This window comes from Pelophylax lessonae (genome assembly GCF_965119305.1).
Source record: "Pelophylax lessonae genome assembly, chromosome: 4".
In the NCBI taxonomy this organism is placed as follows: Eukaryota; Metazoa; Chordata; class Amphibia; order Anura; family Ranidae; genus Pelophylax; species Pelophylax lessonae.
The window spans coordinates 12,836,322-12,863,148 of NC_138771.1; the positions used below are offsets into that span (position 1 = coordinate 12,836,322).

The 26,827-nt window shown below is 44.9% G+C and overlaps 1 protein-coding gene across 1 annotated transcript in view; it reads right to left on the bottom strand.

The window, feature by feature from the left end:
- Window positions 1-26,827, bottom strand: part of SPG11 (SPG11 vesicle trafficking associated, spatacsin) — a 196,148-nt gene that overhangs the window by 96,472 nt on the left and 72,849 nt on the right. Inside the window, exons 17-19 of the mRNA XM_082252993.1 lie at window positions 14,400-14,506; window positions 14,122-14,267; window positions 12,613-12,777 (exon numbers count right to left, since the gene is read on the bottom strand). Of these exons, the coding sequence (XP_082109119.1) occupies window positions 12,613-12,777; window positions 14,122-14,267; window positions 14,400-14,506 (418 nt within the window). The remainder of the gene's footprint in view (window positions 1-12,612; window positions 12,778-14,121; window positions 14,268-14,399; window positions 14,507-26,827) is intronic.

The window sequence follows — 26,827 nt, forward strand, 5'->3', positions numbered from 1 at the left end:
CACCTACACAGGTTGAACTGGATGGACTATTGTCTTTATTCAACCTCACCTACTATGTAACTATGTAACTATGTAACTGCAGAGTGCATGAGCATCATGGGAAATGTAGTTACAAAACATCTGGGGTGCCAAGGCTCTCCATTACTGCCCTAGATAGAGAATGCAATGGTGGGTGTGGCTTTTCCTTATGTCAGACTGTATTTTTTTTTTTTTTTTTAAATACACTTTAACCTCTTCAGGAAGGTTTACCCCCCATCATAACCAGGCATTTTTTTGTGATACCACACTGCATTACTTTAAATTAAATACTTGCCGACCGCCCGCTGCAGTTTTACTGCGGCAGGCTGGCTCGGCTGCGCGAAACGACGTAGGGGTAGGTCGGTGGCGCGAGTGGTGCTAGGGGGCGAGCGCACTCTGCCACCGGCGCACTCAACGGGATCGGCAGGCGCGATTGCCGCCTGACACCCGCGATCGCTCCCCGCTGAGAGAGAAGAGCAGTCAGCTGTTGTAAACCCAGCTGACCGTTCTTCTCCCTGGGATGATCATAGAGCGCCTGTGATCCTTCTATATAGGAACACCGGTCTCTGTGATCATTTCACAAGCCCCACCCCCATACAGATAGAAAACACTCCCCTAGGCTCGCACTTAACCCTTTGATCACCCCTACGTTAACCCCTCTCCTGCCAATGTCATTATTAACGTAACAGTGCATATTTTTAGCACTGATTACTGTAGTAATGTCTCTGGTCCCCCCAAAAGTGTCAGTTAGGGGTCGGATCTGTCCACTGCAATGTCGCAGTCCCCCTAAAAATCGCAGATCGCCGCTATTACTAGTAAAAAATAAATAAAGAAAAATGACATAGATCTTTCACCTAGTTTGATCGGAACCCCCGCTGCCTAGTGCGCCGGTGGCAGAGTGCGCTCGCCCCCTAGCACCACTCGCGCCACCGACCTACCCCTACTTCGTTTCGCGCAGCCGAGCCAGCCTGCCGCAGTAAAACCAATCCAAATACGCTTCTTGCGATTTTTTTTTTTTTTATAAAAAATATGTAGCAGAATACAAATTGGCCTAAAATGATGAAAAAAATAGATTTTTACATTTTTTTTTTTTTTTGGGAATGTTATATAGCAGAATGTGAAAAATATTGTTTTTTTTTTTTTCATAATCCTTGCTATTTTTTTGTTTATAGCGCAAAAAATAAAAATCGCACAGGTGATCAAATACCACCAAAAGAAAGCTCTATTTGTGGGAAAAAAAAGAACATCAATTTTATTTCAGTATAGAGTCGCACGACCACGCAATTTACTGTTAAAGTAACGTAGTGCCGAATAGCAAAAAATGGCCCGGTTATTAAGGGGACAAATCCTTCCGGTCCAGAAGTGGTTAAGATATGCGGTCGTGCGACGCTGTACTCAAATAAAATTGATGTCCCTTTTTTCCCACAAATAGAGCTTTCTTTTAAAGGTATCTGATCACCTCTGCGGTTTTTATTTTTTACGCTATAAACAAAAAAGACTGACAGTTTTAAAAAAAAAAAAAAAAAAAAATATTTTTTACTTTCTGCTATAAAACATACCCAATAAAAACAAATATAAAAAATCAAATCTATTCATTATTTTGGCCAATATGTATTTGCTACATGATTTTGGTAAAAAGAAAATCCCAATAAGCGTATATTGATTGGTTTGCACAAAAGTTATCACGTCTACAAACTTTAAGCCCCGGAGGATTTGGCTGCTCAAAGACCAGGCCATATTTTGCGATTCGGCACTGCGTGACTTTAACGGACAATTGCGCGGTCGTGCGACGCTGTACCCAAATGAAATTGACGTCCTTTTTTTCCCACAAATAGAGCTTTCTTTTGGTGGTATTTGATCACCTCTGCGATTTTTATTTTTTGCGCTATAAAAAAAAAAATAGCGACAATTTTGAAAAAGTAACAATATTTTTCGCATTTTTTTTATATGAAATTCCCCCCCAAAAAATGTAAAAATTGAAATTTTTTAACATTTTAGGCCAATTTGTTTTCTGCTACATATGTTTGGTAAAAAAAAAAATTTTGATTGGTTTGCACAAGAGTTATTGCGTTTACTAACTAAGGGAAAGATTTCTGTCATTTTTGGTGTTTTTCTTTTAAACGAGTAATGGTGGCGATCTGCGATTTTTTTGCGGGACTGCGACATTGCGGCGGACAGATCGGACCCTTGACTGACATTTTTGACACTTTTGGGGTTACCAGTGACATTACTACAGTAATCAGTGCTATACATATGCACTGTTACTGTAAAAATGACAATGGCAGGGAAGGGGTTAACTTTATTGGTGATGCAGGGGTTAAGTGTGTCCCTAGGGGCGTGCTTCTTACTGTAAATGGGCGTGACTAGTGATGTAACCACAGAGACATACGATACTACATAACAGGATCGTATGATCTCTGCAGTTACATCAGGGAGAATGACAGACGGCTGTGTTTACATCAGCCGCCTGCCTTTCTCCCTCTGCACCAGGAGATCGCGAGTGACCGGCGGACATGTTAGAGAACGAGCGGGGGCGGGAGCGCGCCTCCGGCGGCGCGCGCTCGCTCGCCCCCTAGAGGCTCTCAGGCAAGCGACGTAGTACTATGTCACTTTGCCTGTACGGGGCTGACCGCCGCAGTAAATTTGCGGTCGGCAAATGGTTAAGATATTTTTATGGAGTTTTTATTTTTTGATGTTTTTACTAGTAATGGCAGCGATTAGCGATTTTTAGTGGGACTGCGACATTGCGGCACACAAATCTGACACTAAGTAACACTTTTTGGGCACCAGTGACACCAATACAGTGATCAGTGCTAAAAAATGCACTGTCACTGTACTAATGATACTGTCAGGGAAGGGGTTAACATCAGGGGCGATCAAATGGTTAAATGTGCTCCTATGGAGTGCTTTCTAACTGTGTGGGGGAGGTGCTTTGACTGTAGGAAGACAGAGATCCATGTTCCTGCTTATCAGAAACACAAGATCTCCATCTTCCCCTGACACAGACCGTCGTTCTGCCTCGCCTGAGAACGATCGCCGGGCATCGGTGAACATCTGGTCCACCAAACCCGCTGATTGGCTCCCGCTGTGATAGTTGGCCAGCAGCGTGCGTGCAAACCCCAGACCCAGTGCATGAAATCACGTACAGATACGTGATTGCAAGCAGGAGGGCCGCCCTGCCGCGGTATATTTGCGTGGAGCGGTCCGGAAAAGGTTAATGAATGTTTATGCAACAAAACACAACATACAACCCAATTTTTTTGATAAAATATAAAAGATGATAATAGAATTGATACCGAACATGTTACTCTTTAAAAATGTGCACGCTCGTGGAATGGCGCCAAACTACGGTACTTTCGGCTCCATGCACACAGGGCATCATAAAAACGTGCTCCAAAGCTGTTTACATAACGCCGGGAAACAGCAGCTGTAAAAACGTGCTTTCAGTAGCTTTTTCTACTAGCGTTATTGCACGTTTGGCCACAGTAGCTGTTAGCAGCGTTTTTTTCTGCCTCCATTCAAAATCAATGGTTCCCTATGGGAGCCTATTGATTTGAATGGAAGTCACACCGCAGGTCGGATCAGGGTGATCCGACTTGCGGTGCGACCTGCACTGTGAGAATCTTGAGGGGGAACTCCATGCCAAAATGGGGAAAAAAACGGCGTGGGGTTCCCCCCCAGGTTCCAAACCAGGCCCTTCGGATCTGGTATGGAATTTGAGGGTAGCCCCGCGCCGAAAAAACGGCGTGGGGTCCCCCCCAAAATCCATACCAGACCCTTATCCGAGCATGCAGTCCGGCATGCCAGGAAAGGGGAGGGGACGAGCGAGCGGCCCCACCCCCCCTGGATCATACCAGGCCACACGCCCTCAACATGGGGGGGTGTGGGTGCTTTGGGGCAGGGGGGGCTCTGCACCCCGCACCTCAAAGCACCTTGCCCCCATGTTGATGAGGACAAGGGCCTCATCCCCACAACCCTGGCCGGTGGTTGTGGGGGTCTGCGGGCAGGGGGCTCATCGGAATCTGGAAGCCCCCTTTAACAAGGGGGCCCCCGATCCCGGACCCCCTCCCTATGTGAATGGGTATGGGGTACACTGTACCCCTACTCATTCACCCCATAAAATGCAGTGTATGGAAATAACGACAGGAGACGTTTTGGAAAATTTATTAAAAATCTTCATCCGGCTCTTGTCCTCTCCGGGGGTCTTCTCCTCTCCGAGGGTCTTCTGCTCTTTTGCTGTCCGCCCTTCTTGTCTTCTCCTCTCCGGGGTCTTCTGCTGTCTTCTGCTGTCCGCCCTTCTTGTCTTCTCCTCTCCGGGGGTCTTCTGCTGTCTTCTCCTCTCCGGGGGTCTTCTGCTGTCTTCTCCTCTCCTGGGGTCTTCTGCTGTCCGCCCTTCTGCTGTCCAATCTTCTTGTCTTCTCCTCTCCGGTCTTCTGCTCTTTTGCTGTCGGCTGTCGGCTGTCCTTCTTCCTCCGGTCCTCCTCCTCCGACGTCTTCAGTGATTATGCCGGCCTCTGGTCTCTGCAGCTTATTATATAGCCATTAGGGGCGTGGTCGCCAGATGACGTCATCGGGAGACCACGCCCCCTTGTGTCACAGATGACATCATCTGTGACACAAGGGGGCGTGGTCTCCCGATGACGCCATCTGGCGACCACGCCCCTAATGGCTATATAATAAGCTGCAGAGACCAGAGGCCGGCATAATCGCTGAAGACGTCGGAGGAGGAGGACCGGAGGAAGAAGGACAGCCGACAGCCGACAGCAAAAGAGCAGAAGACCGGAGAGGAGAAGACAAGAAGATTGGACAGCAGAAGGGCGGACAGCAGAAGACCCCCGGAGAGGAGAAGACAAGAAGGGCGGACAGCAGAAGACAGCAGAAGACCCCGGAGAGGAGAAGACAAGAAGGGCGGACAGCAAAAGAGCAGAAGACCCTCGGAGAGGAGAAGACCCCCGGAGAGGACAAGAGCCGGATGAAGATTTTTAATAAATTTTCCAAAACGTCTCCTGTCGTTATTTCCATACACTGCATTTTATGGGGTGAATGAGTAGGGGTACAGTGTACCCCATACCCATTCACATAGGGAGGGGGTCCGGGATCGGGGGCCCCCTTGTTAAAGGGGGCTTCCAGATTCCGATGAGCCCCCTGCCCGCAGACCCCCACAACCACCGGCCAGGGTTGTGGGGATGAGGCCCTTGTCCTCATCAACATGGGGGCAAGGTGCTTTGAGGTGCGGGGTGCAGAGCCCCCCCTGCCCCAAAGCACCCACACCCCCCCATGTTGAGGGCGTGTGGCCTGGTATGATCCAGGGGGGGGTGGGGCCGCTCGCTCGTCCCCTTCCCTTTCCTGGCATGCCGGACTGCATGCTCGGATAAGGGTCTGGTATGGATTTTGGGGGGGACCCCACGCCGTTTTTTCGGCGCGGGGCTACCCTCAAATTCCATACCAGATCCGAAGGGCCTGGTTTGGAACCTGGGGGGGAACCCCACGCCGTTTTTTTCCCCATTTTGGCGTGGAGTTCCCCCTCAAGATTCTCACAGTGCAGGTCGCACCGCAAGTCGGATCACCCCGATCCGACCTGCGGTGTGACTTCCATTCAAATCAATAGGCTCCCATAGGGAACCATTGATTTTGAATGGAAGAAAAAAAACGTATAACGTGGCTTAACGCACGTTAAGCAACGTTATGGAGCCTTATGGAGCCTTTAGCAGCGTCAGACGTTTTTTGCAGCTTGACGCTGGAGCTCCTGAACCCACAGTTCCTGGGTTTTTTTTGGAGCTGTAAAACGCCTATGCCACTTGGAGCTCCTAAAAGCTCTATGTGTGCATGAGGCCATAGAATAACATGGATGGGCGTTCTGCAGCTGCAAAAAAAAACGTCTGACGCTGCTAACAGCAGCTGTAAAAACGTCCAGTGTGCATGAGGCCTAAAAATCTCCATAGGTGACATTTTAACCACTTTACCACCGGAGGATTTTGCTGTCTTACGTCCAGGCCACTTTTTGCGATTCGGCACTGTGCGACTTTAACTAACAATTGCGCGGACGTGCGACGACGTACCCAAACGAAATTTATGTCCTTTTTTTCCCACAAACAGAGCTTTCTTTTGGTGGTATTTGATCACCTGTGCGATTTTTACTTTTTGCGCTATAAACAAAAAAAGAGAGTTTATTTTGAAAAAATAACAATATTTTTAACATTTTTTTATATGAAATTCCCCCCCAAAAAAATGTAAAAATCATTTTTTTTTTAAATTTTTGGCCAATTTGTTTTCTGCTACCCATGTTTGGTAAAAAAAAATCACAATAAGCGTATTTTGATTGGTTTGCGCAAAAGTTATTGCGTTTACTAACTACGGGAAAGATTTCTGTCATTTTTGGTGTTTTTCTTTTTAACGCGTAATGGCGGCGATCTGCGATTTTTTTTGCGGGACTGCGACATTGCGGCGGACAGATCGGACCCTTGACTGACATTTTTGACACTTTTGGGGGTACCAGTGACATTACTGCAGTAATCAGTGCTATAAATATGCACTGTTACTGTAAAAATGACACTGGCAGTGAAGGGGTTAATTTTATTGGAGAGGGAGGGGTTAATGTATGCCTGGTGCTTACTGCCGTGTGGGGGGGGAGGTGACTGAGTGACAGAAGGACAGATCGGATGTTCAGCTATGCTGAACACTGCGATCTGTCAGTCCCTGTCACTTAGGAGATCCGCCCGCTCTGTTTACACAGGCAGGCGGATCTCCTCACTCGATTCCCCGACGATCGGGGAAGAGCGGCGGCTATCGCCGCTGCTCCTCCCCTGGCCCGACTCCCGCTGTGACTGACAACAGCGGGAGCGCCGCCTACAGGGGGAGGAGTCCAGCGACGTAGGTCTACGTCGCTGGACGGGAACGAGCCACTGTGCCGCAGTAGCAGCACAGTGGCTGGAGTTAAAGTGGTTAAAAATGTGTACAGATTAGCAGTTTCGAGTTACAGAGGAGGTCTAGTGCTAGAATTATTGATCTCGCGCTAACGTTTGCAGCGATACCTCACATGTGTGGTGCGATCACCATTTACATATGCGGTCACAACCTATGTAAGCGGCCGCTTCTGCACGTGAGCACGAGGATCTTTAAATTTTCTTTTTTTTTTTTTATTTTTTTATTATTATTATTTTAATTTTTTTACACTGTCCTTTTAATGTCTTTATTTTAACCACTTTCATTCTTATCACAAGAAATGTGCACATAGAAAAAAGACATGACAGGTTATTTTTATGGAGTCATCTGGGGTCTTATAAGACCCCACATCTCTCCTCTGCCCTGGAAAGCATGAGATAAATATAAACCGAAACATTAACCACTTCAGCTCCGGAAGGTTTTACCCCCTTAATGACCAGGCCAATTTTTATGATTCTGCACTGCGTTACTTTAACGACAAATTGCGCGGTCGTGCGACGTTGTACCCAAATAAAATTGATGTCCTTTTTTTCCCCACAAATAGAGCTTTCTTTTGGTGGTATTTGATTACCTCTGCGATTTTTAGATTTTTAGCTATAAATAAAAAAAGAGCGACAATTTTGAAAAAAAAAACGCCATATTTTTTTACTTTCTGCTATAAAACATTCCCAAATAAAAAAATTGAAGAAATTAAATTTATTTTTATCAGTCAATTTGTATTCTGCTACATATTTTTGGTAAAAAAAAATCCCAAAAAGCGTATTTTAATTGGTTTGCGCAAAAGTTATAGCGTTTACAAACTACGGGATAGATTTTTGGACTTTTTATTTATTTTTTTGTTTTGTAAGAAAAATTTATTTTTATCAGTCCATTTGTTTTCTGCTACATATTTTTGGTAAAAAAAAAACACCAAAAAGCGTATTTTAATTGGTTTGCGCAAAAGTTATAGCGTTTACAAACTACGGGATACATTTTTGGACTTTTTATTTATTTTGTTGTTTTTATTAGAAATAGCGGGGCTCAGCATTTTTTAGCGGGACTGCGACATTGCGGTGGACAGATCAGACCCCTGACTGACATTTTTGACACTTTTTGGGGACCAGTGACATTACTACAATAATCAGTGCTAAATATTATGCACTGTTACTGTATAATTGACACTGGCAGGGAAGGGGTTAACACAATGGGTGATCAAAGGGGTTAATGTATGCCTAAATATGCTTTCTCACTATGGGGGAAGGGTTCTGTGACAGGAACAGAGAGATCGGTGTTGTAGGTTAGCTGAAACTCCTAATTTCTCTCTGCCTGTGTGACAGAAGACTCGCCTGCTTTGTTTACATAAACAGGCGGGTCTTCTCTCAGTTTCTCTGACGATCGAGGGAGACCAGCAGCAATCGCCGCCGCTCCTCCCGCGGCCTGCCTCCTGCTGTGTCTAAACACAGCAGGAGCGCGGCTCTGAGACCTCGTGCACGAAATCACGTAATACTACGTGGTTTTGCGCAGCAGAGCCGCCCTGCCGCAGTAATACTACGGTGGGCGGTTGGCAAGAGGTTAACCTCTGATTTCCAGGCATTTGGCATTTTCATCTGCCAGAACGGGAAGTGACGGAAGGACGTCACTTCTGGCCTCCCAGGAGCATAAAGATGGCCAGGGATCATCTGGTCCATGGCGATTCTGTGATGACAAGGAGAAAGCACCGGATTGGTTCCAATCACACGGGAGAGCCAAGGGAGGCGCTGGTAGGCAGCTGGAGGTGGGGGAGGGGTGGATGGCTGTCTAAACCCTGTAAAAGCAAACCAGCGGCTAATCTAGTAGGGTGGCTTTTACAAAAAAGGGAATCGCCTGCTGAACAAAAAGATACGAGATGATGCCTGTAGCTGCAACTATCATCCTGGTATCAAAAATATAGTGAAAATAATCAGCGCAAACCCTAAATAAAATAATCGAATAGTGTACACAAAGCTGCAAACAATTCGTGTCAAACACAAAACACCTGTAACAGAATTGATAAAAATATTGCTGCGCCAAGTGCATAAATCAATCAATAAATCAGATAAACATCAATCATAGAACTAATGAATAAATTGTGACATCAAGTGATAATAGTAATAAAAAGTCCCAATTCACAGTGCATATATAAAGTGACTTGATGATAAACAAAATTTTCATCTGTGAACGTGATTAAAAGTGCTGCATGCTTCACATCCCGTGCTCCTAGTGCCTGGTGAAAAATTAGCAGCTCACCTTAAAATCAGACTCCTGAAAGTCAAACACGCTTTTTGGGATAATCACAGCTGCCTGGTGTTCCTTCCTATCACCGCCTTCACATAATCTCCAGATAAATGAGGAATCCGGTATGAAAAGAAAGAGATATCTAGTGCTCTCTGCTGCTAGACCCCGCTGAAGAAGTCGATGACGCAACGCGTACGGGGGAGGAGCCTGCTCGTCATTACGTGGATGTCTTAAGGCTACAGGCAAGGATATTGATGCGCTGAAAGCCCGCACTGCTTTGAAAGTGCTTTTAAAAGTGAGTGGATGTCTATCTGTTATATAAATAAATAGCCTATTTTAAGCAGAGAGCACTAGATATCTCTTTCTTTTCATACCGGATTCCTCATTTATCTGGAGATTATGTGAAGGCGGTGATAGGAAGGAACACCAGGCAGCAGTGATTATCCCAAAAAGCGTGTTTGACTCTCAGGAGTCTGATTTTAAGGTGAGCTGCTAATTTTTCACCAGGCACTAGGAGCACGGGATGTGAAGCATGCAGCACTTTTAACCACTTTAGGACCGCGCGCGGTAATACTACTGTGGCAGTGCGGCACGATACCGCTCAGCCACGTAGTATTAACGTCATGCGCGATCGCGGCTCCAGAGCGCGCTCCCACGCGCCGCGGGTCCCAATACTGATGGCATTCGGTAGGGAACCGATCAATCACCAGATACTGACCAATGATTTTTGGTCAGTGTCTGTAGATCGGTCCCCACCAATGGCAATCTGTCCCCTGTCTGTGTAATGTAAACACAGACAGGGGAAGTGATGTCACTGTCCCTCCTGAAGTCCTTTTGGTTCCAGGAGAGAGACAGAGACACACCAAAAACGTGAGTTTCCACCAACACTACACTGACACACCTCACATAGGTACCATTAACCCCTTCATCCCCTCTGATCACCCCCTGATCACCCCCAAACCCCTCACAGTGAACACTATATACAGTGGTATACAGATATTTTACTGATCACTGTATAAGTGTCACTTGTGAGCGTAGTTTGCGCCTGCGTTAGGCCCAAATAGGGTTAGGGTACCCGCCACCTATCCCCTAATAAAGTTTTTACCCCTTGATCAGCCCCAGTTAACCCCTTCACTACCTATTACTCTGTGCACTAAATACAGTATATAGGTAAATACTGATCACTGTATTTAGTGTCACTAGTGACCCTAATTTGCGCTTGCGCTAAGCCCATATAGGGTTAGGGCACCCGCCACCTATTCCCTAATAAACTTTTAACCGCTTGATCTTCCCCAGTTAACCCCTTCACTCCATATAAAACAGTGCACTAATATATACAGTATATCAGATAACTACTGATCACTGTATTTAGTGTCACTGGTGACCCTAATTTGCGCTTGCGCTAGGCCCGAATAGGTTTAGGCCACCCGCCATCTATCCTCTATAAAGATTTAACCCCTTGATCTCCCCCAGTTTAACCCCTTCACTTCCCTGTCACAGTGTTGGGTAGTGAGGAGTAAAATCAAAAATTTACGCCATTAGAAAACCTAAAGATGGAGATTGATTTTCGGGGTCCCGTACACAGCTAGGCTCCCAAAAAGTCTCACATATGTGGTATCCCTGTACTCAGGAGAAGCAGCAGAATATATTTTGGGGTGTAATTACACATATACCCATGGCATGTGTGAGAAATTTATCTTTTAGTGACAACTTTGTGTTAAAAAAAAAAAAAAATTTTTTTTTTATTCATTTTTCAAACACCTGTGACAAAAAAATTAAATATTCAATGAGCTCAACATGCCTCTCAGAACATTCCTTAGGATGTCTACTTTCCAAAAAGTGGTAATTTGGGGGGGTCTTGTACTGCCCTGCCATTTTAGCACTTCATGAATTGAGATAGGCAGTCAGAAATTAAAGCTGCGTAAAATTTCAGTATTTACACCATAGTTTGTAGACGCCATAACTTTTGCGCAAACCAATAAAAATACGCTCATTGAATTTTGTTTTGTCAAAGACATGTAGCTAAATATATTTTGGCCAAAAAAAATGACATAAATTGAGTATATTGGATATTTTTTAAAAGACAAAGTTGAAAATGTCATTTGTTTGCAAAATTTTCGCTATTTTTTTATTAATATCGCAAAAAATAAAAAGCGCAGAGGTGATCAAATACCACCAAAAGAAAGCTCTGTTTGTGGGAAAAAAAGGACGTAAATTTCGTTTGGGTACCACATTGCATGACCGCACAATTGTCAGTTAAAGTCGCACAGCGCCGAAGCACAAAAAGTGGTCTGGACGGAAGACAGCAAAATCCTCCGGTGGTAAAGTGGTTAATCACGTTCACAGATGAAGATTTTGTTTATCATCAAGTCGCTTTATATATGCACTGTGAATTGGGACTTTTTATTACTATTATCACTTGATGTCAGAATTTATTCATTGGTTTTATGATTGATGTTTATCTGATTTATTGATTGATTTATGCACTTGGCGTAGCAATATTTTTAACAATTCTATCATCCTGGTATAACCACTCCAACCTAAGGATGTCCATGGACGTCCTACAGTTGGGAAGTGGTTATACACCTGAACATAGGATTTACAAAGACAGGTACATTGAGTCAGAGCGATTGACAAAGGCACAGAGCGATCAGCTAAAACAAATGGTACAATTAACTACATCGTCCCATTCACGCCAACTCGGATGCAACGGCTACATGGACACAGCCAATGCTCCCAATGTAACAGTAATGTGAGTATGGGTGAGTGGCCCCAAATGCAGACAGTGTGCATCCGGGGCCGTGCACCCACACAGCTGTCAAATTGGGAGCAGCAGCTGTGTCCATGCAGCCGCTGCATCCCAACTAATATGAATGCGACTGACTGGCTGTGTCTGAGATTGTGACGTTATCTGCCCACCTCTACAGCTCAGCCAATCAGAGGAAGCTTTGTATTCATTCATTCATAAAATACAAAGTTTCCTGTGAATGGCTGAGCAGCGTTTAGCCTGACACTACTTTGTTTCCTGAGTGGAATGGGAATTTCCCATCCCGCTGCTGAAAGACCCCTGAATTATGGCCTTAGACTTGTTGCAGGGGGGCTTTTCAATTTTGAATTGTTTTTATTTACGGTATTTTATTTACATTTTTTTTTTTTTACACATTTTAAATTTTGCTTTGGTCGCCTTTGGAACATGTTACATCTTCCACCCTTTCTAAGGGTGTACCATGTAGCACCCTCCCCGCAGGGGAGAGCTCTCGTAGTTCATTGATCTTCCTGATCTCAAGTAGCTTCCTGTCTGTACTGAGAAGACAGATACGTATGCTGAGACTCTGCAGGAACAGATTGCACCCCCGATCTGCATTTTTTCACTTTGATAACACTTTATGTATCACACAATATTAGATCCTTATACAGAACCTGCAAGAGATGGTAGAGAGTGATGTCAGGGAGTGGTGGTGCGTTGGGTGGGTGCTGAGGGAACAGCGCTGCCTTGAGCTTGGGATACGGTGCCAGGGCCATCTTAAGCAATGCAGGGTCCACATTCCATTTACAGAGGCTGGGCTCCTCAGACTGCTGCAATACCTGGAGGTAAATGATGGAAACAGAAAATGGTGATGGCTTCATACACAGTAATTTAGTCCCGGTTCACATATGTGCGATGACAGACATTGCATGTAATTCGGAGCGCACTGCTCTGCAAATCACATGCAATGTCTGTGCGATGCAAATTCAGCCATACAGATTGTATGGCTAAATTTGCATCGCATTCGGACACAGCTCACACAAAACCCTTTTTTGGGTACGCACCAGAATCGGATTGCATGGGTGTTCACTAGGGATGCACCGAAATGAAAATTTTGGGCCGAAACCGAAAATGCAGGATGCCCTTGGCTGAAAACCAAAACCGAAAATGACTTTTTCCCCTAAAAAAATTTAAAATGGATAGAAGAGGGGCATACACCAAAAACAGGCAGTGACGTACACCTGTCGCTGCCACCTTGTCACAGTATATGTACTGTGATGGGTTGGCAAGAGGTTAATTTAATTACCAATGATATTAGTATTATGCAGCATGAGAGGGTTAATGTATTGTCACTGCTGGTCACTCATCTATTAGTGATCGACCAGTGGCAGTTAATTAACCCCTTTGTGCTGCATTAGTGCAACCAGTATCAGTGCAACCAGTGTTAATTAACACTGATACTGGTTGCACTAATGCAGCACAAAGGGGTTAATTAACTGCCACTGGTCGGTCACTAATAGATGAGTGACCAGCAGTGACAATACATTAACCCCTCATGCTGCATAATACTAATATCATTGGTAAGTTGCCTGAGCCCCCCCCCCAAACCCCCCCCCCCCGCCTCAGCATCCCTCCTCGGGTGGCCTTTATTCAAAAGTTCCGCCTCTGGCCGGCGGCCCGCCTCCCGGTGATGTCACTACTACGATCTGTGTTGAATGAAGTGACATACCGGTCCCCCCCCGCCCCCCCGCCCGGTGTCAGGTCACTTCTCATTCACACATAGTCGCGCTGAGCTAACAGGGAAGGATCACATAGCTCTAGTATCTATAGAGGCCGCACGCCCTGCCCTCCCGCCTGGTATGTCCATTCATGCACATCTAGTAGTAGGACGTCATTGAGAGGCGGGACTTTTAAAACCCGCCCTGCGCCCTCCTCCTTCCTCACGGCGGCCATTATTTTCGGCAATGTTAACCCATTATCGGCCGAAATGGGATGGTATTGACGCCCCCAGCGATTTGCATATGGCAGTGTGAACTGCCTGCGAGTTGAATGTGATGTGGGAACCCGCAGTGGATTCGCAGGGTTCCTGCATCGCATATATGTGAACCGGCACTTTAATGGGGGAAAGGTGGGGAGGAGGAGGGGGGGATGTAATTGGTAGAAAAACAGTGGCTACAGCTTACCCCATCAATTCCACCAGGAGCATACACCTTGGTTGCCAAAGCAAGCAATGTATGTCCCTCCAAGAGCATGCTGCTCAGACTAGGCTCGGAACCTGGCATCAGTACATGGGCATTGGAAAGGCTGGCATTAAACATCCGACTGGCATCTAAGATGAGGAGAGAAAAGAGAGACAAAGGAAAACCAAAGGGGGTTTCTTCAACCATAAGAAACACAGAACAGAAGCATTATGATCACAGTTGTTACGATGAGGTAAGCAAAGTACCTGAATTCTACTTACCGTATGGATCAGCACTGACTTGTCGAATGTGCACCATAAACCCAAACCAGGGGTGGGCCTCATGTAATGACGTATCGGATAGAGCAGGACAATTCTCCGGTTGTAAACTGCCAGCAAAGACAAAAAAACTGTATTGGAGATTTCAGAGACCGCATGTGTGTGATTAATTTAAAGGCAGCTCATTACTATGAAAACTTCAGGAATTGGGGTAGGGAACCAGTTACTGACCACCCCATAGCAGATATACTGCTATAGGGCGACTCTCCTGTGCAGAATCATATATATATATATATATATATATATATATATATATACACACACCACCACAATGGATTTGAAATGAAACAAACAAGACATGCTTTAACTGCAGACTTTCAGCTTTAATTTGAGGGTATTTACATCCAAATCAGGTGAACGGTGTAGGAATTACAACAGTTTGTATATGTGCCTCCCACTTTTTAAGGGACCAAAAGTAGTGGGACAATTGGCTGCTCAGCTGTTCCATGGCCAGGTGTGTGTTATTCCCTCATTATCCCATTTACAAGGAGCAGATAAAAGGTCCAGAGTTCATTACAAGTGTTCTATTTGCATTTGGAATCTGTTGCTGTTAACTCTTAACCACTTGCCGACCGCCGCAAGTACATATACTGCGGCGGTCAGCCCCTTACAGGCAAAGTGACGTACCGGTACGTCACTAGCCTGTGAGGCTCTGGGGAGCGGGCGCGCTCCCGCGCGGTCACGGACCCCCCCCGCGCGTGTGAGTGGCGGACCCGATGTCCGCCGCTCACTCACGATCGTCCGTGACAGCGGGAGAAAGGCAGGCGGCTAATGTAAACAAGCCACCTGTCATTCTCCCCTGTGTAGGAATAGTGATCATACGGTTATACTATGTAGGACCGTTGATCATTGTTCCTACACCTCAAGCCACAGCCAATCACAGTTAGAATCACGCCCCTAGGGACACACACAGCCCCTCCCTCTCAAATAAAGTTAACCCCTTCACTCCCAGTGTCATTTTACAGTAACTGTGCATATGTATAGCACTGATTACTGCAGTAATGTCACTGGTAACCCCAAAAGTGTCAAAAATGTCAGTCAAGGGTCCGATCTGTCTGCCGCAATGTCGCAGTACCACAAAAAAAAATCGCAGATCGCCGCCATTACGCGTTAAAAAAAAAAAAAGACAAAAATCTTTCCCTTAGTTAGTAAACGCAATAACTTTTGCGCAAAAAAATCAAAATACGCTTTTTGCGATTGTTTTTACCAAACATATGTAGCATAAAACAAATTGGCCGAAAATGTTAAAAAATTTAGATTTTTACATTTTTTTGGGGGAATTTCATATAAAAAAAATGTGAAAAATATTGTTATTTTTGCAAAATTGACGCTCTTTTTTTGTTTATAGCGCATGATCAAAAAATCGCACAGGTGATCAAATACCACCAAAAGAAAGCTCTGTTTGTGGGAAAAAAAGGACGTCAAATTTGTTTAGGTACAGCGTCGCACGAGCGCGCAATTGTCCGTTAAAGTCTTGCAGTGCCGAATCGCAAAATACCCCCTGGTCAGGAAGGGGGTAAAATCTTCCGGGGCTTGAGTGGTTAATATGAGATCCAAAGAGCTGTCACTATCAGTGAAGCAAGCCATCATTAGGCTGAAAAAAAAAAAAACAAACCCATCAGAGAGATAGCAAAAACATTAGGTGTGGCCAAATCAACTGTGTAGAACATCCTTAAAAAGAAAGAATGCAATGGTGAGCTCGGCAAAACCAAAAGAAGACCCGGAAGACCCGAAAGACCACGGAAAACAACTGTGGTGGATGACCGAAGAATTCTTTCCCTGGTGAAGAAAACACCCTTCACAACAGTTGGCCAGATCAAGAACACTCTCCAGGAGGTAGGTGTATGTGTGTCAGATCAGGAACACTCTCCAGGAGGTAGGTGTATGTGTGTCAGATCAGGAACACTCTCCAGGAGGTAGGTGTATGTGTGTCAAAGTCAACAATCAAGAGAAGACTTCACCAGAGTGAATACAGAGGGTTCACCGCAAGATATAAACCATTGGTGAGCCTCAAAAACAGGAAGGCCAGATTAGAGTTTGCCAAACAAGATCTAAAAAAGCCTTCACAGTTCTGGAACAACATCCTATGGACAGATGAGACCAAGATCAACTTGTACCAGAGTGATGGGAAGAGAAGAGTATGGAGAAGGAAAGGAACTGCTCATGATCCGAAGCATACCACCTCATCAGTGAAGCATGGTGGTGGTAGTGTCATGGCGTGGGCATGTATGGCTGCCAATGGAACTGGTTCTCTTGTATTGATGATGTGACTGCTGACAAAAGCAGCAGGATGAATTCAGAAGTGTTTCCGGCAATATTATCTCCTCATATTCAGCCAAATGCTTCAGAACTCATTGGACAGCTCTTCACAGTGCAGATGGACAATGACCCGAAGCATACTGCCAAAGCAACCCAAGAGTCTTTTAAGGGAAAGAAGTGGAATGTTTTGCAATGGCCAAGTCAATCACCTGACCTGAATCCGATTGAGCATGCATTTCACTTGCTGAAGACAAAACTGAAGGGAAAATGCCCCAAGAACAAGCAGGAACTGAAGACAGTTGCCGTAGAGGCCTGGCAGAGCATCACCAGGGATGAAACCCAGCGTCTGGTGATGTCTATGCGTTCCAGACTTCAGGCTGTAATTGACTGCAAAGGATTTGCAACGAAGTATTAAAAAGTGAAAGTTTGATTTATGATTGTTAATCTGTCCCATTACTTTTGGTCCCTTAAAAAGTGGGAGGCACATATACAAACTGTTGTATTTCCTACACCGTTCACCTGATTTGGATGTAAATACCCTCAAATTAAAGCTGAAAGTCTGCAGTTAAAGCACATCTTGTTTGTTTCATTTCAAATCCATTGTGGTGGTGTATAGAGCCAAAAAGATTAGAATTGTGTCGATGTCCCAATATTTATGGACAGTGCCTTGCGAAAGTATTCGGCCCCCTTGAACTTTGCGACCTTTTGTCACATTTCAGGCTTCAAACATAAAGATATAAAACTGAAATTTTTTGTGAAGAATCAACAAGTGGGACACAATCATGAAGTGGAACCAAATTTATTGGATATTTCAAACGATGTTAACAAATAAAAAACTGAAAAATTGGGCGTGCAAAATTATTCAGCCCCTTTACTTTCAGTGCAGCAAACTCTCTCCAGAAGTTCAGTGAGGATCTCTGAATGATCCAATGTTGACCTAAATGACTAATGATGATAAATAGAATCCACCTGTGTGTAATCAAGTCTCCGTATAAATGCACCTGCACTGTGATAGTCTCAGAGGTCCGTTTAAAGCGCAGAGAGCATCATGAAGAACAGGGAACACACCAGGCAGGTCCGAGATACTGTTGTGGAGAAGTTTAAAGCTGGATTTGGATACAAAAAGATTTCCCAAGCTTTAAACATCCCAAGGAGCACTGTGCAAGCGATAATATTGAAATGGAAGGAGTATCAGACCACTGCAAATCTACGAAGACCTGGCCGTCCCTCTAAACTTTCAGCTCATACAAGGAGAAGACTGATCAGAGATGCAGCCAAGAGGCCCATGATCACTGTTGCCATATGAGTTTGGGCGTAATCTCCCTTACCGTGTTGTGACGATGAGGAGATTATGTATAAATCTCCATTTTAGAGATTGTAAATATTAATGTAAATATATACATGTACGAGATATTGAGTTTTGATTTTACATTTAGTTGAGATATGATTGTCAATTATAGGAAGCTGTGTGACTTAGTCGGCAGTCAGTTAGGAACCTGTTTAACAAGTCCATTTAAAATGCATGCCTGAGCTACCAGGGGGCAACTGCTATTTACATGTAAACACATACTGATAGTATCATCCTGTAACTTCATCTCTGGGAGCCAGACTTTCTGGAGCCAATGCACCACAGGTAGGAGTAAATCCCCCCCCCCAACAGAGAGGAGTGGTTAGAAAGAGGCCTAATTATGGGAGGAGGAAAATGTCCTATCCTGAAGGAGATACGCCCACAGGGAGGGATAGGGCATGATAGCTGAACCAATGAGAATAGCCCTATACAAGGCTATGGGATATGGGTCTATATTAGCCAAGGTGAGATAGAGGGACGTCCTGTTTGGCATGGGAGAGCAAGAAGAAGCACTAAGGGTAATTATGAAGGATTAAGGGTTACATTGTATATTCTCTTTGGGTCGGTCATAGTGTGTTTGTATATGAGTATATACTCTATGCATTGTATTTGTTCAGTTAAACTAGGAATATTTTACATGTTGTAGTATGTACAATAGTTAGATTGTTGTAAATTAAATAGGCTTTTCAAACTATATATCAATAAATAATTGCTGTGTTAAAGTTTTCATTCAAAGTCATAGGACTCTCATTATTAACCCAAATATTGTCTGAGATAAATTAACTCTCATATCTTTCGGGTAACATAATTGGTTATGCTACACTAAAGTTTTCATTCATGGTCGCCAATTATGTTACCCGAAAGATATGAGAGTTAATTTATCTCAGACAATATTTGGGTTAATAATGAGAGTTCTATGACTATGAATGAAAACTTTAACACAGCAATATTATTTATTGGTATATAGTTTGAAAAGCCTACTTAATTTACAACAATCTAACTATTGTACATATTACAAAATGTAAAATATTCCTAGTTTAACTGAACAAATACAATGCATAGAGTATATACTCATATACAAACACACTATGACCGACCCAAAGAGAATATACAATGTAACCCTTAATCCTTCATAATTACCCTTAGTGCTTCTTCTTGCTCTCCCATGCCAAACAGGAAGTCCCTCTATCTCACCTTGGCTAATATAGACCCATATCCCATAGCCTTGTATAGGGCTATTCTCATTGGTTCAGCTATCATGCCCTATCCCTCCCTGTGGGCGTATCTCGTTCAGGATAGGACATTTTCCTCCTCCCATAATTAGGCCTCTTTCTAACCACTCCTCTCTGTTGGGGGGGGGGGGATTTACTCCTACCTGTGGTGCATTGGCTCCAGAAAGTCTGGCTCCCAGAGATGAAGTTACAGGATGATACTATCAGTATGTGTTTACATGTAAATAGCAGTTGCCCCCTGGTAGCTCAGGCATGCATTTTAAATGGACTTGTTAAACAGGTTCCTAGCTGACTGCCGACTGAAAGTCACACAGCTTCCTATAATTGACAATCATATCTCAACTAAATGTAAAACTCAATATCTCGTACATGTATATATTTGCATTAATATTTACAATCTCTAAAATGGAGATTTATACATAATCTCCTCATCGTCACAACACGGTAAGGGAGATTACGCCCCAAACTCATATGGCAACAATCACTCTGGATGAACTGCAGAGATCTACAGCTGAGGTGGGAGACTCTGTCCATAGGACAACAATCAGTCGTATACTGCACAAATCTGGCCTTTATGGAAGAGTGGCAAGAAGAAAGCCATTTCTTAAAGATATCCATAAAAAGTGTCGTTTAAAGTTTGCCACAAGCCACCTGGGAGACACCAAACATGTGGAAGAAGGTGCTCTGGTCAGATGAAACAAAAATCAAACTTTTTGGCAACAAGGCAAAACGTTATGTTTGGCGTAAAAGCATCACAGCTCATCACCCTGAACACACCATCCCCACTGTCAAACATGGTGGTGGCAGCATCATGGTTTGGGCCTGCTTTTCTTCAGCAGGGACAGGGAAGATGGTTAAAATTGATGGGAAGATGGATGGAGCCAAACACAGGACCATTCTGGAAGAAAACCTGATGAAGTCTGCAAAAGACCTGAGACTGGGACGGAGATTTGTCTTCCAACAAGACAATGATCCAAAACATAAAGCAAAATCTACAATGGAATGGTTCACAAATAAACATATCCAGGTGTTAGAATGGCCAAGTCAAAGTCCAGGCCTGAATCCAATCGAGAATCTGTGGAAAGAACTGAAAACTGCTGTTCACAAACGCACTCCATCCAACCTCACTGAGCTCGAGCTGTTTTGCAAGGAGGAATGGGCAAAAATTTCAGTCTCTCGATGTGCAAAACTGATAGAGATATACCCCAAGCGACTTACAGCTGTAATCGCAGCAAAAGGTGGCGCTACAAAGTATTAACTTAAGGGGGCTGAATAATTTTGCACGCCCAATTTTTCAGTTTTTTATTTGTAAAAAAGTTTGAAATATCCAATAAATTTCGTTCCACTTCATGATTGTGTCCCACTTGTTGTTGATTCTTCACAAAAAATTACAGTTTTATATCTTTATGTTTGAAGCCTGAAATGTGGCAAAAGGTCGCAAAGTTCAAGGGGGCCGAATACTTTCGCAAGGCACTATATATATATATATATATATATATATATATATATATGAGATTCTTTACTTTCTCCTGCAGGGGGAACGCGCATGATTATTCACAGCAGGAGCTAATCTGCGGGTGACGGGCACTGGATGTCCGCCGGCACCTGCCGATTGTCGGGCAGATACTCATTTATGTACTATGTAAACAAGGCAGATCTCCATTCTGACAGGGGGGGATGGATGGAGTTTGTGTCCCTGCAAAGCAGGGAATAAAATCCATCTCTTTCCTTAACCACTTGCTGCGGCAGCCTGGCTCGGCTGCGCGAGCCACCGTACCTGTACGGCAGTTCGCGGGAACGCTCCTGGCACGCTGCCTCGGTTTGGACTCACCCTGGAACGCACGCCGCTCTGGTTACATCCTGGAGCTGTACGGTTCCTTGACTGATGTGTGGGTAACCGCGATTTGAGGGTAGCGTTTCCCAGGGATAAAGGGTCTGACTACTGGAAATGAGCACTTATGTTTGTTATGCCCATGGGGCATTTTTAAATTTGTTATTAACGTTCTATTGGATCATCAACTTCAATTACTGCACTATGAGGAGTCCGTCTCTCTTTCTGGTTTTTGTCCCCTGAGACCGTTATACAGGAATCTCCTTTACCAGAGTGCATGGATTACTGGATTCAGATCTAAGGAGATCTAACTAGCGTTTTCTGATGTCTTGTTGGCATATGGCAAAAGAGATCAACAACTTCTGGTGAGTTTCCAATTCTCCTATTTTTGGCAGTGTTTGGCGGGCGCCACCATCACTACTTTCCGATTTATCTGCATGGTTGAGAATTATATTCACACGGTTGTCAAATATTACTGAATTCACTCGGCACATGGGTTAATTTTTCTGGACTATTAGTTACGCAAAAGCTATCGCGTCTACTACCTACGGGAAAGATTTATGTAATTTTTATTGTTTTTGTTTTTTTTTTACTAGTAATGGCAGCGATCTGGGATTTTTTGCGGGACTGCGACATTGCGGAGGACAGATCAGACCTCTAACTGACATTTTTGACACTTTTGGGGGGACCAGTGACATTACTACAGTAATCAGTGCTAAAAATATGCACAGTTACTGTAATAATGACACTGGCAGGGAAGGGGTTAACTCTATTGGGTGATCAATGGGTTAAATATGAGCCTAGGGGAGTGATTTTTGTGGTTTTGCCTGTAGGAGCCACTCTGCCGCCGTATATATATATATATATATATATATATATATATATATATATATATATATATATATATATATATATATATATAGTAAGCGGTCGGCAAGTGGTTAATGGACTGAGTACATGGTTTACTAATTACAATATTTATTTACTATTTATTGATTTATGTATATTTACCACAGGAGTGATTTTCTACACAATTTTTATTTTCTCCACTTTTGTTCTTTGTTTTTCCATGAGGTGGTATTTTAATGTATGATTATTTCTATCTTTATTTTGTAAAAGGTGTTATTTTTTTGATTGGAAATATTATTTTGTTTTCTATTTTCAGTATCTTTTATGTCACAGATGTCAAACACAAGGCCCGCGGGCCGAATCAGGCCCTCCAGGCCATTTCATGTGGCCCTTGCACCTCTCCTGCAGCTGCTGCATCTCCCTCATCTCTGTCCCCACCTTGTCTCAGCAGACGGCAGCAGAGAGGACAGAACTCCTCTGCCAGATCCTGTGCTTCCCCTTGCAGCTGCAAAAAGGACCAACCCCCCCAACTCAGCAGTTGGCAGCAGAAAGGAGGACACGACTCCTACAGATCCTGCATCTCTCTGTGCAGCCACAGCACCCCCTCCTCTCCGCCTCCACTGGTCTCAGCATTCAGCAGACTCCGGAAGCTGACTCCAGCCCTCCTCCAGACCCTGCAGTTGCTGCTTCCCAGCTCTGTCTCCAGCTTCTTCTTAGCAGCAGCACATGGTAAAGGGGATGCACTGTGATGTAAGGGGGGGTGGGGAGGGGACTCTTGACTTCTGATAGTGGTGGGCTACAGATAGAACTGGCCCACTGAGGGCGACTATAATGGTGATGCGGCCCGCAATGAAATTGAGTTTGACACCCCTGTTTTATGGCATTGTAATGATATTGGAATATCTACGAGGTCTGTAAGGTCCTGAAGAAGTGGGGGTTTTCCTGCAAAACGTGTCAACATCGTTACAGCAACCGCCTTGACACTCCATTTAGGTTCTTCAGGAAGTGGTTGTTGAGACATCTATGACCGCTAATACGAATTTTAATGTTTGTTAATATGGTTTTAATGTATACCAATAAAATTTAACAATTACTCTTTTAACGACGTTGGGAGTTGCTATTGGAGACAAATGTAAAGTCCCATTATTTTTCTCTTTGTGCTTTTGTAATGTGTAGGGATGATATCTCCTTTGGTAAATAATTGTTTCTTATGAAGATCACCGCACACATCTCTGTTTCATTTTCTTGTAACAGGAAACATTTTTTGCATAGTAATATCTATATTATCCACCCTTACTTATTTTTTTACAATGTATAAACTAACCAGAGTAAGGGCCAAAGATGGCAACTTTATGGATTGCAGCTGAAAGTGGAGATCACTGGAAACCAGGGCCGCTGATAGAAATCATGCGGCCCCCTACAGCCTACCTGACGGGGCCCCCTTTAGCCCAACCCTCAACCCCCGCCCCTGGCCCCTCCCCAGACCCCGCCCTGATGTAAAAATCAGACAGGCTGGTTGTACCCGAGTCGATCTATCACTTGAGTACAATCAGCCATTTTCCAGGCAGACCTGATCTGACCCCCCATTCACTACAAAAGAGCGATGGATCTAAACTGACTTTTTACACCTGCCTACCTCCAATCCGATCTGCTAAGCAAAACAGAAAGGGATCTGTTCCCCTCTGTTTAGTGCAGGGGTGGGGAACCTTTTTTCTACCAAGGGCCATTTGGATTTTTGTAACATCATTCGGAGGCTGTACAAAATGTATGCATAAATGTAATAGGCATTGCTTTGCGGCAAAAAACGCTGTAAAAAAATTGCGTGACTTTGAGGTCACAAAAGTGTGAAAGGGGCCTTCGGAAATCAAGGTATAGTGTGCCCCCTTTCAATGCAGACTGACCACAGCGTGCCCCCTTTCAGTGCGGAGTGACCACAGCGTGCCCCCTTTCAGTGCAGAGTGACCACAGCGTGCCCCCTTTCAGTGCAGAGTGACCACAGCGTGCCCCCTTTCAGTGCGGAGTGACCACAGCATGCCCCATTTCAATGCAGAGTGACCACAGCGTGCCCCCTTTCAATGTGGAGTGAGTGATCACAGCGTGCCCCCTTTCAGTGCGGAGTGACCACAGCATGCCCCCTTTCAGTGCGGAGTGACCACAGCGTGCCCCCTTTCAGTGCGGAGTGACCACAGCGTGCCCCCTTTCAATGTGGAGTGCCCAGAGCCTGCCCCCTTTCAATGTGGAGTGCCCAGAGCCGGCCCTCTTTCAATGTGGAGTGCCCACAGCGTGCCCCCTTTCAATGTGGAGTGCCCAGAGCATGCCCCCTTTCAATGCGGAGTGCTCACAGCGTGCCCCCTTTCAATGCGGAGTGCCCACAGCGTGCCCCCTTTCAATGCGGAGTGCCCAGAGCATGCCCCCTTTCAATGCGGAGTGCCCAGAGCGTGCCCCCTTTCAATGCGGAGTGACCACAGTGTGCCCCCTTTCAATGTGGAGTGCCCAGAGCCTGCCCCCTTTCAATGTGGAGTGCCCAGAGCCTGCCCCCTTTCAATGTGGAGTGCCCACAGTGTGCCCCCTTTCAATGTGGAGTGCCCAGTGTGTCCCCTTTCAATGCGGAGTGCCCAGAGCGTGCCCCCTTTCAATCTGGAGTGCCCAGAGCGTGCCCCCTTTCAATGCGGAGTGCCCACAGCGTGCCCCCTTTCAATGCGGAGTGCCCACTGCGTGCCCCCTTTCAATGCGGAGTGCCCACAGCGTGCCCCCTTTCAATGCGGAGTGCCCACAGCGTGCCCCCTTTCAATGCGGAGTGCCCACAATGCAGTGTGAACAGCGTACCAAGCCCCAGTGCACTTCACTTACCTGTTTTAGCGGCAGCTTCCTCTTCAGTCCCCGCGTCTCTTCGAGTCCTCCCGCGTCCCGCCTCCTCCTCGGCCAATTGGAGGATCCGTGAGACAGTAGCGAATTTTCATTCGCTATTGTCACACAAATGGGCGGGCTCACCCTTTTTGGCGATTCACAGTGTCAGAACGGAGCCACCGGCTCCTTCTGACACAGTGGCACGGGGGGGGGGGGGCCGGACAGAACAATCGTGCGGGCCGCATGGGCCGGAGGTTCCCCACCCATGGTTTAGTGGATTAGATGGAAACAGAGGGAAGTCAGATGTAAACAGACTCAGCTCAGCAGGGGGATCAGTGGACAGATCCCCCACTGAACAAGCAGATTCCGCCCTAAGAAGCCTTAATTACAGCAACACAGGCATTTTAAAATCATCAGGATTATGATAACACACAGGCAGGTGCAGGTGCTCTATTATGGCTGGCTCTGTCACAGTGTTTTACATGACATGGCTGTTGGTGGCTGACCTTGTTAACTTATGACCAATAAGTTAACAAAATCAGCACCCAACAGCCATGTCATGTAAAACACTGTGACAGAGCCAGCCATAATAGAGCACCTGCACCTGCCTGTGTGTTATAGATAGTGACATAGTACATTACAATCACTGCTGTATATAAAGATATACATATATTACCCACCCCCAGGCACCCCTGTGCTGAAGCAGCCACTATGAATTCTAGCTTCCCTCTCCTCCTGGACACGGTCACATGACTGTTGCTGCCGCCCACCTCACAGCCTCTCACTGTCCTGATCTCTCTCAAGCCGACTTCTGAGTGAAGAGATGAGCGGAGGGATATCACTCTGCCAGTGAAGGAAACAGACAGCAGCAGGCAGCCGGACTTTAAGCAGCCGATCTATGCAGAGCAGGAGCTGAATACACTGGGCATGCACCCGGAAATGAAAAAAAAGTTCCTCCACTCCCACCAACATTACATGCATAAACAAAGAGAGGCTCAGTAGATAGTAATAAAACACCCCCATAAGCTAGAAGGAGCAGCTGAGCGGGGTGTAATTTAGAAAGACCTTCTTTTTTTTTTTTTGCACTGTTTGCACTGATCGTCTGCAAAGCTGCCCGGGCCCCCCCTGCTGAGCCGTGGACGCCGGGCCCGGTACAACAGGGCTGGTTGTACTGGCCTATCAGCGGCCCTGCTGGAAACATTTTTTGCATAGTAATATCTACAGGTGCATGTCGTAAAATTAGAATATCATCAAAAAATGTATGTATTTCAGTAATTCAATTCAAAAAGTAAAACTCATATATTATATATAGATGCGATACACACAGAGTGATATATTTTAAGCCTTTCTTTTTTTTTTTTATTTCGATGATTATAGCTTACAGCTAGTGACACCCCAAAATTCAGTAACTTAGAAAATGTGAATATTACATAAGACGAAATGTTGTCTTAGTGAAAAGTCTGTCCATGTACAGTATAGGATGCACTCAATACTTGGTGGGGGCTTCTTTTGCATGAATTACTGCATCAATGCGGCGTGGCATGGAGGCGATCAGCCTGTGGCACTGCTGAGGTGTTATGGAAGCACAGAGTGATATATTTTAAGCCTTTTTTTTTTTTTTAAATTTTGATGATTATGGTTTACAGCTAGTGACACCCCAAAATTCAATATCTCAGAAAATTAGAATATTACAGAAGACCAATAAAAAACATCATAAAGCCACCTCCATACAGATCTACACTTCCAGTACAGCCAACTAGGGATAATCCCATGACTATAGAGCTATTATGCACTTTATTACCCAAGTCCTTGACAGTCACTGGAAAAAAAGGGAGGGAATTACTTTTTCATATCTCACTAGAACAGGAAATATACGCCGATATTAAAAAAAAAAAAAAGTCCAGGAAGCAGCGCCGAGAGGTAGAAGGGGGCGGGCGGCGCCGAGGAGAAGGAAGGACGCGCTGTCCTCGGAAGTCCCGCCTCCTATGCCGACGTCTATCATAGG